Source organism: Penaeus chinensis, chromosome 24 (genome assembly GCF_019202785.1).
Source record: "Penaeus chinensis breed Huanghai No. 1 chromosome 24, ASM1920278v2, whole genome shotgun sequence".
NCBI classification, from domain to species: Eukaryota; Metazoa; Arthropoda; class Malacostraca; order Decapoda; family Penaeidae; genus Penaeus; species Penaeus chinensis.
The window spans coordinates 28322961-28340460 of NC_061842.1; the positions used below are offsets into that span (position 1 = coordinate 28322961).

Consider the following 17500-nt stretch of genomic DNA (forward strand, 5'->3'; position numbering starts at 1 on the left):
CATAAACTAAAATAACAATTTAGATAAGATTATCTCATAAACAATCCAACGAATATTACAATAATGAACATGGTTAGGAGATAATGATAATTATACAATACCATAATTATTCTATGCACGCCTCCGTGCAGATTCTTAAATTAAGATCTCTTAAACTATGTTTTGAATGAATTGACGGTTTTAAGAAAACTTATATATATACCTATATATTTGTTTATTTATATGTTCTTATACATTTTTACATATAGAATTAAATATAGAAATATAGTTTGATAATTGCATAGCTAGATAGATAATATACAGTTGGATGAATGGATGAATATATATAAATATACATATATATACATGTTTGTATATTTATATATATGCATGCATATATATATATATATATATATATATATATATATATATATATGCATATATATATATATATATATATATATATATATATATATATGCATATATATATATATATATATATATATATGCATATATATATATATATATATATATATATATATATATGCATATATATATATATATATATATATATATATATATATATATATATATATATATATATATGCATATATATATATATATATATATATATATATATATATATATAAATGTGTGTATACATATATGTGTGTATATATATATATACATACACATATATGTATATATATATATATATATATATATATATATATATATATATATATATATATATTTATTCATTTGTATATATATATATATATATATATTTATTCATTTGTATATATATATTTGTTCATTTATATATACATATCTATCCATCTGTCTATATATCTTTCTCTTCTTGTCTATATCTATACCTATATTTACATCTATCTAGATATATAGATGTCTATATTTATACATTATTATATATATATATACACATATATACTTGCATATGTATGTATATATGTATATATATATATATATGCATATATATACATATATACAGATGCAAGTTTATTCTGCTCTCTCTCTCTGTATATATAAATACATATATATACAAATATGCATATAGAGGGCGGGGAAATCTTATGATTCCCCTGCATCTGTTTTTATTTATTTATTTATTTATTTTCCTCGAGCAACTGACTTGGCATGCACCCAAACATGTTTTTCAGTATAGTACTTGGGGCTCCCATATTAGCTAAATTATATCTCAATATACAAAAGTGTTTCTGTGTGTGGAGGGGAGGTGTCTGCGAATGTGTGTGTTTGATTGTCTGTGTGTTTGTTTGTTTATGTGTCTTTGTGTCTGTGTGAAATGTGTGCTCCACCAGAGATTCCTCCGCTGCTTGAAAATCCTCCACCAGAGATTCCTCCGCTGCTTGAAAATCCTCCACCAGAGATTCCTCCGCTGCTTGAAAATCCTCCACCAGAGATTCCTCCGCTGCTTGAAAATCCTCCACCAGAGATTCCTCCGCTGCTTGAAAATCCTCCACCAGAGATTCCTCCGCTGCTTGAAAATCCTCCACCAGAGATTCCTCCGCTGCTTGAAAATCCTCCACCAGAGATTCCTCCGCTGCTTGAAAATCCTCCACCAGAGATTCCTCCGCTGCTTGAAAATCCTCCACCAGAGATTCCTCCGCTGCTTGAAAATCCTCCACCAGAGATTCCACCGTCATTTGAAAATCCTCCACCAGAGATTCCTCCGCTGCTTGAAAATCCTCCACCAGAGATTCCTCCGCTGCTTGAAAATCCTCCACCAGAGATTCCTCCGCTGCTTGAAAATCCTCCACCAGAGATTCCTCCGCTGCTTGAAAATCCTCCACCAGAGATTCCTCCGCTGCTTGAAAATCCTCCACCAGAGATTCCTCCGCTGCTTGAAAATCCTCCACCAGAGATTCCTCCGCTGCTTGAAAATCCTCCACCAGAGATTCCACCGTCATTTGAAAATCCTCCACCAGAGATTCCTCCGCTGCTTGAAAATCCTCCACCAGAGATTCCTCCGCTGCTTGAAAATCCTCCACCAGAGATTCCTCCGCTGCTTGAAAATCCTCCACCAGAGATTCCTCCGCTGCTTGAAAATCCTCCACCAGAGATTCCTCCGCTGCTTGAAAATCCTCCACCAGAGATTCCTCCGCTGCTTGAAAATCCTCCACCAGAGATTCCTCCGCTGCTTGAAAATCCTCCACCAGAGATTCCTCCGCTGCTTGAAAATCCTCCACCAGAGATTCCTCCGCTGCTTGAAAATCCTCCACCAGAGATTCCTCCGCTGCTTGAAAATCCTCCACCAGAGATTCCTCCGCTGCTTGAAAATCCTCCACCAGAGATTCCTCCGCTGCTTGAAAATCCTCCACCAGAGATTCCTCCGCTGCTTGAAAATCCTCCACCAGAGATTCCACCGTCATTTGAAAATCCTCCACCAGAGATTCCTCCGCTGCTTGAAAATCCTCCACCAGAGATTCCTCCGCTGCTTGAAAATCCTCCACCAGAGATTCCTCCGCTGCTTGAAAATCCTCCACCAGAGATTCCACCGTCATTTGAAAATCCTCCACCAGAGATTCCTCCGCTGCTTGAAAATCCTCCACCAGAGATTCCTCCGCTGCTTGAAAATCCTCCACCAGAGATTCCTCCGCTGCTTGAAAATCCTCCACCAGAGATTCCACCGTCATTTGAAAATCCTCCACCAGAGATTCCTCCGCTGCTTGAAAATCCTCCACCAGAGATTCCTCCGCTGCTTGAAAATCCTCCACCAGAGATTCCACCGTCATTTGAAAATCCTCCACCAGAGATTCCTCCGCTGCTTGAAAATCCTCCACCAGAGATTCCACCGTCATTTGAAAATCCTCCACCAGAGATTCCTCCGCTGCTTGAAAATCCTCCACCAGAGATTCCTCCGCTGCTTGAAAATCCTCCACCAGAGATTCCTCCGCTGCTTGAAAATCCTCCACCAGAGATTCCTCCGCTGCTTGAAAATCCTCCACCAGAGATTCCTCCGCTGCTTGAAAATCCTCCACCAGAGATTCCTCCGCTGCTTGAAAATCCTCCACCAGAGATTCCTCCGCTGCTTGAAAATCCTCCACCAGAGATTCCTCCGCTGCTTGAAAATCCTCCACCAGAGATTCCTCCGCTGCTTGAAAATCCTCCACCAGAGATTCCTCCGCTGCTTGAAAATCCTCCACCAGAGATTCCTCCGCTGCTTGAAAATCCTCCACCAGAGATTCCTCCGCTGCTTGAAAATCCTCCACCAGAGATTCCTCCGCTGCTTGAAAATCCTCCACCAGAGATTCCTCCGCTGCTTGAAAATCCTCCACCAGAGATTCCTCCGCTGCTTGAAAATCCTCCACCAGAGATTCCTCCGCTGCTTGAAAATCCTCCACCAGAGATTCCTCCGCTGCTTGAAAATCCTCCACCAGAGATTCCTCCGCTGCTTGAAAATCCTCCACCAGAGATTCCTCCGCTGCTTGAAAATCCTCCACCAGAGATTCCTCCGCTGCTTGAAAATCCTCCACCAGAGATTCCTCCGCTGCTTGAAAATCCTCCACCAGAGATTCCTCCGCTGCTTGAAAATCCTCCACCAGAGATTCCTCCGCTGCTTGAAAATCCTCCACCAGAGATTCCTCCGCTGCTTGAAAATCCTCCACCAGAGATTCCTCCGCTGCTTGAAAATCCTCCACCAGAGATTCCTCCGCTGCTTGAAAATCCTCCACCAGAGATTCCTCCGCTGCTTGAAAATCCTCCACCAGAGATTCCTCCGCTGCTTGAAAATCCTCCACCAGAGATTCCTCCGCTGCTTGAAAATCCTCCACCAGAGATTCCTCCGCTGCTTGAAAATCCTCCACCAGAGATTCCTCCGCTGCTTGAAAATCCTCCACCAGAGATTCCTCCGCTGCTTGAAAATCCTCCACCAGAGATTCCTCCGCTGCTTGAAAATCCTCCACCAGAGATTCCTCCGCTGCTTGAAAATCCTCCACCAGAGATTCCTCCGCTGCTTGAAAATCCTCCACCAGAGATTCCTCCGCTGCTTGAAAATCCTCCACCAGAGATTCCTCCGCTGCTTGAAAATCCTCCACCAGAGATTCCTCCGCTGCTTGAAAATCCTCCACCAGAGATTCCTCCGCTGCTTGAAAATCCTCCACCAGAGATTCCTCCGCTGCTTGAAAATCCTCCACCAGAGATTCCTCCGCTGCTTGAAAATCCTCCACCAGAGATTCCTCCGCTGCTTGAAAATCCTCCACCAGAGATTCCTCCGCTGCTTGAAAATCCTCCACCAGAGATTCCTCCGCTGCTTGAAAATCCTCCACCAGAGATTCCTCCGCTGCTTGAAAATCCTCCACCAGAGATTCCTCCGCTGCTTGAAAATCCTCCACCAGAGATTCCTCCGCTGCTTGAAAATCCTCCACCAGAGATTCCTCCGCTGCTTGAAAATCCTCCACCAGAGATTCCTCCGCTGCTTGAAAATCCTCCACCAGAGATTCCTCCGCTGCTTGAAAATCCTCCACCAGAGATTCCTCCGCTGCTTGAAAATCCTCCACCAGAGATTCCTCCGCTGCTTGAAAATCCTCCACCAGAGATTCCTCCGCTGCTTGAAAATCCTCCACCAGAGATTCCTCCGCTGCTTGAAAATCCTCCACCAGAGATTCCTCCGCTGCTTGAAAATCCTCCACCAGAGATTCCTCCGCTGCTTGAAAATCCTCCACCAGAGATTCCTCCGCTGCTTGAAAATCCTCCACCAGAGATTCCTCCGCTGCTTGAAAATCCTCCACCAGAGATTCCTCCGCTGCTTGAAAATCCTCCACCAGAGATTCCTCCGCTGCTTGAAAATCCTCCACCAGAGATTCCTCCGCTGCTTGAAAATCCTCCACCAGAGATTCCTCCGCTGCTTGAAAATCCTCCACCAGAGATTCCTCCGCTGCTTGAAAATCCTCCACCAGAGATTCCTCCGCTGCTTGAAAATCCTCCACCAGAGATTCCTCCGCTGCTTGAAAATCCTCCACCAGAGATTCCTCCGCTGCTTGAAAATCCTCCACCAGAGATTCCTCCGCTGCTTGAAAATCCTCCACCAGAGATTCCTCCGCTGCTTGAAAATCCTCCACCAGAGATTCCTCCGCTGCTTGAAAATCCTCCACCAGAGATTCCTCCGCTGCTTGAAAATCCTCCACCAGAGATTCCTCCGCTGCTTGAAAATCCTCCACCAGAGATTCCACCGTCATTTGAAAATCCTCCACCAGAGATTCCTCCGCTGCTTGAAAATCCTCCACCGGAGATTCCACCGCCACTGGAGAATCCTCCACCGGAGGCTCCGCCGCCACTAGAGAAGCCACTTCCAGATGAGTGACCTCCACCATGGGAGAATCCACCTCCCGATGGCGAGGCCAAATTGTAGCCTTGAGGTGCCGCGTAAGCTGCGACCACGAGTGCCGAGACAACCTTTAGAAAGTACAAGAGGAATGAATGTATTTTCTTAAAAATAGGGTGCTTAATATGAAGTCCCTAAATTTTTATATAACTGCATTCTCCTCACTTCAGTATACGGAGTAGGAAGTACCACTCACCAAGAGCTTCATGGTGGAAGATGCTGGCTCGTCCAGTCAAGCTCCGCCTTATATACTTCCATTCTCTCTCTTTCCTCTCGCACCTCCAGTGACCCCAATTGCTTTTCGTACAAACAGTTCCTCGCTCCTTTGCCTTTATCCTATTGTGCTTACAGAATGCTATGGATATTTGAAGAAAGTACATTTGTAAGTTTGATTTACTCTCATAATACTTTATTCATATAGATCTGTTTTCGTATATTCATTTATACATGCATAAATTCATACATTACATACATGTAGAGATATTTATTTTTAAATATATATATATATATATACATATATACACACACATATGTGTGTGTGTTTCTGTGCGTGCCCGTGTTTTTAAAAATTCATGAACAAGTATAGAGCAATAAGCAAACAACAGTGTGTTTATTATGTAGTGTTATTACTGACTATCTTTAGAATGATAATCTTGATCCTATATACCATCAACAAGATTAATAATGACAATAGGAACAATATAGTTATTTGCATTCTCTGAACTAGTGCTATTGTTACTACGACTACGATTATTACTACTAATACTGTCTTTAAGCTATAATATTATTGCCATATATGACTGTAAAGGTCAGTAATGCTGACAGTAAGATCAACAATTTAATGCTACTGCTATAATCATTGCATTGTTAATACCGAGGTTGCCGTTACACATACATTAATAGAAATTAGTATGGTCAAATTAATGATGATATGATAATAATAATGATAATAATATGATAGCAATAATGATAATTACAATAATAGTAAAGTTAATAATGACAATTACAGAAAAATAAAAATGAGATTAGTAGTAATATGAATATTGATAATGATCAAATTAATAATAGTAATACCAATATTAAAATAGTATTAATGATAATGATAATAATAACGGTAATATGATAATAATAGTAATAACAATAATAATAACACTGATGAAGGTGCCTCGGCTTTACGTCACGAACTCTCGCAAGAGTTAGGACGATGTTTTCTTTCGAAAGACTTTTTGGCAGGTTGCGGCCTTTATTCCAAGTGGATGCCTTTCCTTTTCAATTTTTATCCTAGACCATTGGTGCCAGATTCGAACACGAGCAGAGCAGGGTGACCGACCCTCATGGATAACCAGCCGCACACGTTACCGCTGCACCACGGCGGTCGTAACAACAAAAATAATAATAATAATATTAACCCATTCGTTCCATGTGACAAGAATAAACACCATGCCCACTGTCATACACGTTTATTTATTGTATTTACACATACATGGCTCTACAAGTTCTTAATCAGCAAATAGCCAGTTATCAGAACTACCTATCTCACCTGTTTACCCTTTTCCTTCACTTTAGGAAAGTGTCTATTGTATCATTTCATTATCTAAAATAGTTTAATGACAGTTTAATGATCATAACATCAATAACAATAATAACAGTATCGATAACAATGGTATTAATAAGAAAAAACAAATTTTCTCGCCAATTCAAGGAATGGGAAAATCAGGATCGGTAACTAGGGCCTACTGATAGACTCCTCCTGCACCACCGAAACCTCCACTTACTCCTCCTGCACCACCGAAACCTCCACTTACTCCTCCTGCACCACCGAAACCTCCACTTACTCCTCCTGCACCACCGAAACCTCCACTTACTCCTCCTGCACCACCGAAACCTCCACTTACTCCTCCTGCACCACCGAAACCTCCACTTACTCCTCCTGCACCACCGAAACCTCCACTTACTCCTCCTGCACCACCGAAACCTCCACTTACTCCTCCTGCACCACCGAAACCTCCACTTACTCCTCCTGCACCACCGAAACCTCCACTTACTCCTCCTGCACCACCGAAACCTCCACTTACTCCTCCTGCACCACCGAAACCTCCACTTACTCCTCCTGCACCACCGAAACCTCCACTTACTCCTCCTGCACCACCGAAACCTCCACTTACTCCTCCTGCACCACCGAAACCTCCACTTACTCCTCCTGCACCACCGAAACCTCCACTTACTCCTCCTGCACCACCGAAACCTCCACTTACTCCTCCTGCACCACCGAAACCTCCACTTACTCCTCCTGCACCACCGAAACCTCCACTTACTCCTCCTGCACCACCGAAACCTCCACTTACTCCTCCTGCACCACCGAAACCTCCACTTACTCCTCCTGCACCACCGAAACCTCCACTTACTCCTCCTGCACCACCGAAACCTCCACTTACTCCTCCTGCACCACCGAAACCTCCACTTACTCCTCCTGCACCACCGAAACCTCCACTTACTCCTCCTGCACCACCGAAACCTCCACTTACTCCTCCTGCACCACCGAAACCTCCACTTACTCCTCCTGCACCACCGAAACCTCCACTTACTCCTCCTGCACCACCGAAACCTCCACTTACTCCTCCTGCACCACCGAAACCTCCACTTACTCCTCCTGCACCACCGAAACCTCCACTTACTCCTCCTGCACCACCGAAACCTCCACTTACTCCTCCTGCACCACCGAAACCTCCACTTACTCCTCCTGCACCACCGAAACCTCCACTTACTCCTCCTGCACCACCGAAACCTCCACTTACTCCTCCTGCACCACCGAAACCTCCACTTACTCCTCCTGCACCACCGAAACCTCCACTTACTCCTCCTGCACCACCGAAACCTCCACTTACTCCTCCTGCACCACCGAAACCTCCACTTACTCCTCCTGCACCACCGAAACCTCCACTTACTCCTCCTGCACCACCGAAACCTCCACTTACTCCTCCTGCACCACCGAAACCTCCACTTACTCCTCCTGCACCACCGAAACCTCCACTTACTCCTCCTGCACCACCGAAACCTCCACTTACTCCTCCTGCACCACCGAAACCTCCACTTACTCCTCCTGCACCACCGAAACCTCCACTTACTCCTCCTGCACCACCGAAACCTCCACTTACTCCTCCTGCACCACCGAAACCTCCACTTACTCCTCCTGCACCACCGAAACCTCCACTTACTCCTCCTGCACCACCGAAACCTCCACTTACTCCTCCTGCACCACCGAAACCTCCACTTACTCCTCCTGCACCACCGAAACCTCCACTTACTCCTCCTGCACCACCGAAACCTCCACTTACTCCTCCTGCACCACCGAAACCTCCACTTACTCCTCCTGCACCACCGAAACCTCCACTTACTCCTCCTGCACCACCGAAACCTCCACTTACTCCTCCTGCACCACCGAAACCTCCACTTACTCCTCCTGCACCACCGAAACCTCCACTTACTCCTCCTGCACCACCGAAACCTCCACTTACTCCTCCTGCACCACCGAAACCTCCACTTACTCCTCCTGCACCACCGAAACCTCCACTTACTCCTCCTGCACCACCGAAACCTCCACTTACTCCTCCTGCACCACCGAAACCTCCACTTACTCCTCCTGCACCACCGAAACCTCCACTTACTCCTCCTGCACCACCGAAACCTCCACTTACTCCTCCTGCACCACCGAAACCTCCACTTACTCCTCCTGCACCACCGAAACCTCCACTTACTCCTCCTGCACCACCGAAACCTCCACTTACTCCTCCTGCACCACCGAAACCTCCACTTACTCCTCCTGCACCACCGAAACCTCCACTTACTCCTCCTGCACCACCGAAACCTCCACTTACTCCTCCTGCACCACCGAAACCTCCACTTACTCCTCCTGCACCACCGAAACCTCCACTTACTCCTCCTGCACCACCGAAACCTCCACTTACTCCTCCTGCACCACCGAAACCTCCACTTACTCCTCCTGCACCACCGAATCCTCCACTTCCGCCTGCACTACCACCAAACCCTCCATCTCCTCCAAAACCACCTGCTCCACTACCGCTAAATCCTCCATCGCCTCCAAAGCCACCTGATCCACTACTGCCAAATCCTCCGTCGCCTCCAAAGCCACCTGCTCCTCCGGCGCCTCCGATCACTTGACCACCAGCACTAGCGGCAGCGTTAAGAGCAGTCTCAAGATCTACGCCAATGGGAAGAGTTGGGTTCTCTCCATCTTCGTAGTTGACAAAGTAAACCTCGGGGTTGGTAGCTGGAGGAGCAGTAACTTCAATTACTCGCTGGCCTCCTGCTCCATCGTTCTTGTTCAGGACATACACGATGTTCTCTTGCCTTGGTGGAGGAACGATGATGGGTTCAGGACCTGCTCCTCCTTCAGGGAGACGCACGAACAGAATGTTGTGGTCCACTCTTGGTGGTGGGACACTTGGTGGTGGACCGCTTGGCTGCTGAGTTTGTTCTGGAGCATCATACACAAATACATTTCTCGTGATTACAGGAACAACGCAAGATCCATCTACATGCAGGATCTCTCCATCACGACACCCACCAGCGTGACCTCCAGATCCACCACCAAATCCACCACTGCTTCCACCGGAGAATCCTCCACCAGACACTCCACCGCCACTTGAGAATCCTACACCAGAGATTCCACCATCATTTGAAAATCCTCCACCAGAGATTCCTCCGCTGCTTGAAAATCCTCCACCAGAGATTCCACCGCCACTGGAGAATCCTCCACCGGAGGCTCCGCCGCCACTAGAGAAGCCACTTCCAGATGAGAGACCTCCGCCATGGGAGAATCCACCTCCCGATGGCGAGGCCAAATTGTAGCCTTGAGGTGCCGCGTAAGCTGCGACCACGAGTGCCGAGACAACCTTTAGAAAGCACAAGAGGAATTAATGTATTTTCTAAAAATATGGTGCTTAATATGAAGAAACTAAATTTTGATAAAACTACATTCTTCTCATTTCAGTATACGGAGTAGGAAGTACCACTCACCAAGAGCTTCATGGTGGAAGATGCTGGCTCGTCCAGTCAAGCTCCGCCTTATATACTTCCATTCTCTCTCTTTCCTCTCGCACCTCCAGTGACCCCAATTTTTTTCGTACTCACAGTTCCTCGCTTCTTTACCTTTATCCTATTGTGCGTACAGAATGCTATGGATATTTGAAGAAAGTACATTTGTAAGTTTGATTTTCTCTCATAATACTTATAATTCATATATTCATATATACATGCATAAATTCATACATAACATACATTTAGAGATATTTATTTTTCAAATATACATATATCTATATACATACACAAACGTGTGTGTGTTTTTGTGCGTGCCCGTATTTTTAAACAGTCATGAACAAGTATAGAGCAATATGCAAACAAAAGTGTGTTTATTATATAGTGTTATTGCTGACTAGCTTTAGAATGATAATCTTGATCCTATATACCATTAGCAAGATTAATCATGACAATAGGAACAATATAGTTATTTGCATTCTCTGAACTAGTGCTATTGATACTACGACTACGATTATTACTACTAATACTGTCTTTAAGCTATAATATTATTGCCATATATGACTGTAAAGGTCAGTAATGCTGACAGTAAGATCAACAATTTAATGCTACTGCTATAATCATTGCATTGTTAATACCGAGGTTGCCGTTACACATACATTAATAGAAATTAGTATGGTCAAATTAATGATGATATGATAATAATAATGATAATAATATGATAGCAATAATGATAATTACAATAATAGTAAAGTTAATAATGACAATTACAGAAAAATAAAAATGAGATTAGTAGTAATATGAATATTGATAATGATCAAATTAATAATAGTAATAATAATATTAAAATAGTATTAATGATAATGATAATAATAACGGTAATATGATAATAATAGTAATAACAATAATAATAATACTGATGAAGGTGCCTCGGCTTTCCGTCACGAACTCTCTCGCAAGAGTTAGGACGATGTTTTCTTTCGAAAGACTTTTTGGCAGGTTGCGGCCTTTATTCCAAGTGGATGCCTTTCCTTTTCCCTTTTCATCCTAGACCATTGGTGCCAGATTCGAACACGAGCAGAGCAGGGTGACCGACCCTCATGGATAACCAGCCGCACACGTTACCGCTGCACCACGGCGGTCGTAACAACAATAATAATAATAATAATATTAACCCATTCGTTCCATGTGACAAGAATAAACACCATGCCCACTGTCATACACGTTTATTTATTGTATTTACACATACATGGCTCTACAAGTTCTTAATCACCAAATAGCCAGTTATCAGAACTACCTATCTCACCTGTTTACCCTTTTCCTTCACTTTAGGAAAGTGTCTATTGTATCATTTCATTATCTAAAATATTTTAATGACAGTTTAATGATCATAACATCAATAACAATAACAACAGTATCGATAGCAATGGTATTAATAAGAAAAAACAAATTTTCTCGCCAATTCAAGGAATGGGAAAATCAGGATCGGTAACTAGGGCCTACTGATAGACTCCTTGCCAGCTGAGCACCTGTGGAGCCATCTGTATGTAACAAAATTTATCAAAAAACTACAGGGGACATAACATATATCCGGGGCGAATGTGTTAATAACAGCATTAATTACATGGAATATTATTACCGTGATATAGACCATCATCACCTAAAATAACAATTTAGATAAGATTATCTTATAAAAAAATCCAACGAAAATTACAATAATGTATACGGTTATGAGATAATGATCATTATACAATACCATAATTATTTTAAGCACGCCTCCGTGCAGATTCTTGAATTAAGATCTCTTAACTATGTTTTGAATGAATTGCCGATTTTAAGAAACCTTATATACTCATATATTTGTTTATTTGTATGTATTATCAATTTATGCATACATAATTAAATATAGAAATATAGTTTGATAAATAGATAGCTAGATAATATACAGTTGGATGGATAGATGAATATATATAAATATATATGAATATACATATATATACATGTATATATATATGTATATATATATGCATATATATATATATATATATATATATATATATATATATATATAAATGTATGTGTATACATATATCTGTATATATACATATACATACATATATATGTATATATATATATATATTCATTTACATATACATATCTATCCATCTCCCTATCTATCTTTCTCTAATTGTCTATATCTATACCTATATTTACATCTATGTAGATATATAGATGTGTATATATAGATAATTGTGTGTATATATATATATGCATATACACATACATAATTACATATGTATGTATATATGTATATATATATATGCATATATATACATATATACAGAAGCAAAATTAATCTGATCTCTCTCTCTCTGTATATATAAATACATATATATACAAATATACATATGGAGGGTGGGGAAATCTTATGTTTCTTTTTATCTTTTTTTTTTCCCCCACAAGCAACTGACTTGGCATGCACCCAAACATTTTTTTTTTTTTTTTTAGTATAGAACTTGGGGCTCCCATATTAGCTAAAATATATATATCAATATACAAAAGTGTTTCTCTGTGTTTGGGGAAGGTGTCTGCGTGTGTGTGTGTTTGCTTCTTTGAGTGTGTTTGTTTATGTGTCTTTGTGTCTGTGTGAAATGTGTGCTCGTGAGACTGAGGATATATCTATATACATATATATATTTACCATATATAGTCTAAATGTCAGACTTTTTCTTTCTTTCTTTGAATACGAATTTATTTAGTTACCTTCATTTTACTAGGTAGATTTGATGAAGATCTAATAAATATTAACCACATGAATTTTCTTCTTTCTTTCCTTCTTTGTCATTTGTCATGATTTTTGCTTATGTAAAAAAGAAAAAAATAATGTAATCAATTGCGAAAATAAAGTAGTTCTACAGCATTCCCTTTTTATAGATGTAAAGAAACAAATATACTTTTATATATTTATATATATTTTTAGTAAAAGTCATAAACAATCATAATAAAATATTAACTGGCCAAAATGGCATTAGGGTAGGTAGCAAAGTGGAACTGTTCCTTCCCTAATGTTTAAGGGCCAGAATATAAAGTGGATGGAGAACCACCACTGCCTCCACTTCCTCCAAATCCTCCACTACTTCCTGCTCCACTTCCGCCAAAGCCTCCGCTTCCTCCACTTACGCCACCGAAACCTCCACTTACTCCTCCTGCACCACCGAAACCTCCACTTACTCCTCCTGCACCACCGAATCCTCCACTTCCGCCTGCACTACCACCAAACCCTCCATCTCCTCCAAAACCACCTGCTCCACTACCGCTAAATCCTCCATCGCCTCCAAAGCCACCTGATCCACTACCGCCAAATCCTCCATCGCCTCCAAAGCCACCTGCTCCTCCGGCGCCTCCGATCACTTGACCACCAGCACTAGCGGCAGCGTTAAGAGCAGTCTCAAGATCTACGCCAATGGGAAGAGTTGGGTTCTCTCCTTCTTCGTAGTTGACAAAGTAAACCTCGGGGTTGGTAGCAGGAGGAGCAGTAACCTCGATTACTCGCTGGCCTCCTGCTCCATCGTTCTTGTTCAGGACATACACGATGTTCTCTTGCCTTGGTGGAGGAACGATGATGGGTTCAGGACCTGCTCCTCCTTCAGGGGGACGCACGAACAGAATGTTTGTGGTCCACTCTTTGGTGGTGGACACTTGTTGGTGGACCGCTTGCTGCTGATTGTTCTGGAGCATCATACACAAATACATTCTCGTGATTAACAGGAACTCGCAAGATTCCATCTACATGCAGGATCTCTCCATCACGACACCCACCAGCGTTATAATAGTAATAACAATATTCAAATAGTAATAATAGTAATAACAATATTCAAATAGTAATAATAGTAATAACAATATTCAAATCGTTATAATAGTAATAACAATATTCAAATCGTTATAATAGTAATAACAATATTCAAATCGTTATAATAGTAATAACAATATTCAAATCGTTATAATAGTAATAACAATATTCAAATCGTTATAATAGTAATAACAATATTCAAATCGTTATAATAGTAATAACAATATTCAAATAGTAATAATAGTAATAACAATATTCAAATCGTTATAATAGTAATAACAATATTCAAATCGTTATAATAGTAATAACAATATTCAAATCGTTATAATAGTAATAACAATATTCAAATCGTTATAATAGTAATAACAATATTCAAATCGTTATAATAGTAATAACAATATTCAAATCGTTATAATAGTAATAACAATATTCAAATAGTAATAATAGTAATAACAATATTCAAATAGTAATAATAGTAATAACAATATTCAAATCGTTATAATAGTAATAACAATATTCAAATCGTTATAATAGTAATAACAATATTCAAATCGTTATAATAGTAATAACAATATTCAAATCGTTATAATAGTAATAACAATATTCAAATCGTTATAATAGTAATAACAATATTCAAATAGTAATAATAGTAATAACAATATTCAAATCGTTATAATAGTAATAACAATATTCAAATCGTTATAATAGTAATAACAATATTCAAATCGTTATAATAGTAATAACAATATTCAAATCGTTATAATAGTAATAACAATATTCAAATCGTTATAATAGTAATAACAATATTCAAATCGTTATAATAGTAATAACAATATTCAAATCGTTATAATAGTAATAACAATATTCAAATCGTTATAATAGTAATAACAATATTCAAATCGTTATAATAGTAATAACAATATTCAAATCGTTATAATAGTAATAACAATATTCAAATCGTTATAATAGTAATAACAATATTCAAATCGTTATAATAGTAATAACAATATTCAAATCGTTATAATAGTAATAACAATATTCAAATCGTTATAATAGTAATAACAATATTCAAATCGTTATAATAGTAATAACAATATTCAAATCGTTATAATAGTAATAACAATATTCAAATCGTTATAATAGTAATAACAATATTCAAATCGTTATAATAGTAATAACAATATTCAAATCGTTATAATAGTAATAACAATATTCAAATCGTTATAATAGTAATAACAATATTCAAATCGTTATAATAGTAATAACAATATTCAAATCGTTATAATAGTAATAACAATATTCAAATAGTAATAATAGTAATAACAATATTCAAATAGTAATAATAGTAATAACAATATTCAAATAGTAATAATAGTAATAACAATATTCAAATCGTTATAATAGTAATAACAATATTCAAATCGTTATAATAGTAATAACAATATTCAAATAGTAATAATAGTAATAACAATATTCAAATCGTTATAATAGTAATAACAATATTCAAATAGTAATAATAGTAATAACAATATTCAAATAGTAATAATAGTAATAACAATATTCAAATCGTTATAATAGTAATAACAATATTCAAATCGTTATAATAGTAATAACAATATTCAAATCGTTATAATAGTAATAACAATATTCAAATCGTTATAATAGTAATAACAATATTCAAATAGTAATAATAGTAATAACAATATTCAAATCGTTATAATAGTAATAACAATATTCAAATAGTAATAATAGTAATAACAATATTCAAATAGTAATAATAGTAATAACAATATTCAAATCGTTATAATAGTAATAACAATATTCAAATCGTTATAATAGTAATAACAATATTCAAATAGTAATAATAGTAATAACAATATTCAAATCGTTATAATAGTAATAACAATATTCAAATCGTTATAATAGTAATAACAATATTCAAATCGTTATAATAGTAATAACAATATTCAAATAGTAATAATAGTAATAACAATATTCAAATCGTTATAATAGTAATAACAATATTCAAATCGTTATAATAGTAATAACAATATTCAAATCGTTATAATAGTAATAACAATATTCAAATCGTTATAATAGTAATAACAATATTCAAATCGTTATAATAGTAATAACAATATTCAAATCGTTATAATAGTAATAACAATATTCAAATAGTAATAATAGTAATAACAATATTCAAATAGTAATAATAGTAATAACAATATTCAAATCGTTATAATAGTAATAACAATATTCAAATAGTATTAATAATAATGATAATAATAACGGTAATATGTTACCAATAATAATAACAATAATAATAATGATTATTGATGAAGGTGCTTCGGCTTTATGTCACGAACTCCCTCGCAAGAGTTAGGACGGTGTCTTCTTTCGAAAGTCTTTATTTTTGGCAAGTTGCGGCCGTTATTCCAAGTGGATGCCTTTCCTTTTCACTTTTCATCCTAGACCATTGGTGCCAGATTCGAACACGCGCGAGCACGGTGACCGACCCTCATGGATAACCGGCCGCGCACGTTACCGCTGCACCACGGCGGTCGTAACAATAAAAATAATAATGATAATAATATTAATCCATTCGCCCCATGTGGCAAGAATACATGCATGCTCACTGCCATACACGTTTATTTATTGTATTTACACATACAAGTTCTTAATCACCAAATAGCCAGTTATCAGAACTACCTATCTCACCTGTTTACCCTCTTCCTTCACTTTAGAAAAGTGTCTTTTGTATCATTTCATTATCGAAATTATTATAATGACAATTTAATAATCATAACATCAATAACAATAATAACAGTATCGATAGCAATGGTATTAATAAGAAAAACAAATTTTCTCGCCAATTCAAGGAATGGGAAAATCTGGATTGGTAACTAGGGCCTACTTATAGACTCATTGCTGGCTGAGCACATTTGAGCCATCTGTATGTAACTAGATTTACCAAAAACTGCAGGGGACAGAACATAATTCCGGGACGAATGGGTTAATAACAGCAATAATTGCAGGGAATATTATCACCGTGATATAGACTATCATAAACTAAAATAACAATATAAATAAGATTCTCTCATAAAAATCCAACGAAAATTACAATAATGAATATGGTTATGAGATAATGATCATTATACAATACCATTATTATTCTAAGCACGCCTCCGTGCAGATTCTTGAATTAAGATCTTTTAAATTATAATTTGAATGAATTGACGGTTTTAAGAAAACTT

General features: G+C 38.6%; 1 protein-coding gene across 1 annotated transcript in view; it reads right to left on the reverse strand.

Annotated features, from left to right (window-relative positions):
* LOC125038055 (pupal cuticle protein 36-like) overlaps positions 1-14149 on the reverse strand; it is a 20182-nt gene extending 6033 nt beyond the window's left edge. Inside the window, exons 1-3 of the mRNA XM_047631290.1 lie at positions 13639-14149; positions 9248-10079; positions 5244-5412 (exon numbers count right to left, since the gene is read on the reverse strand). Of these exons, the coding sequence (XP_047487246.1) occupies positions 5244-5412; positions 9248-10079; positions 13639-14149 (1512 nt within the window). The remainder of the gene's footprint in view (positions 1-5243; positions 5413-9247; positions 10080-13638) is intronic.
* Between the last annotated feature and the right edge of the window lie 3351 nt (positions 14150-17500).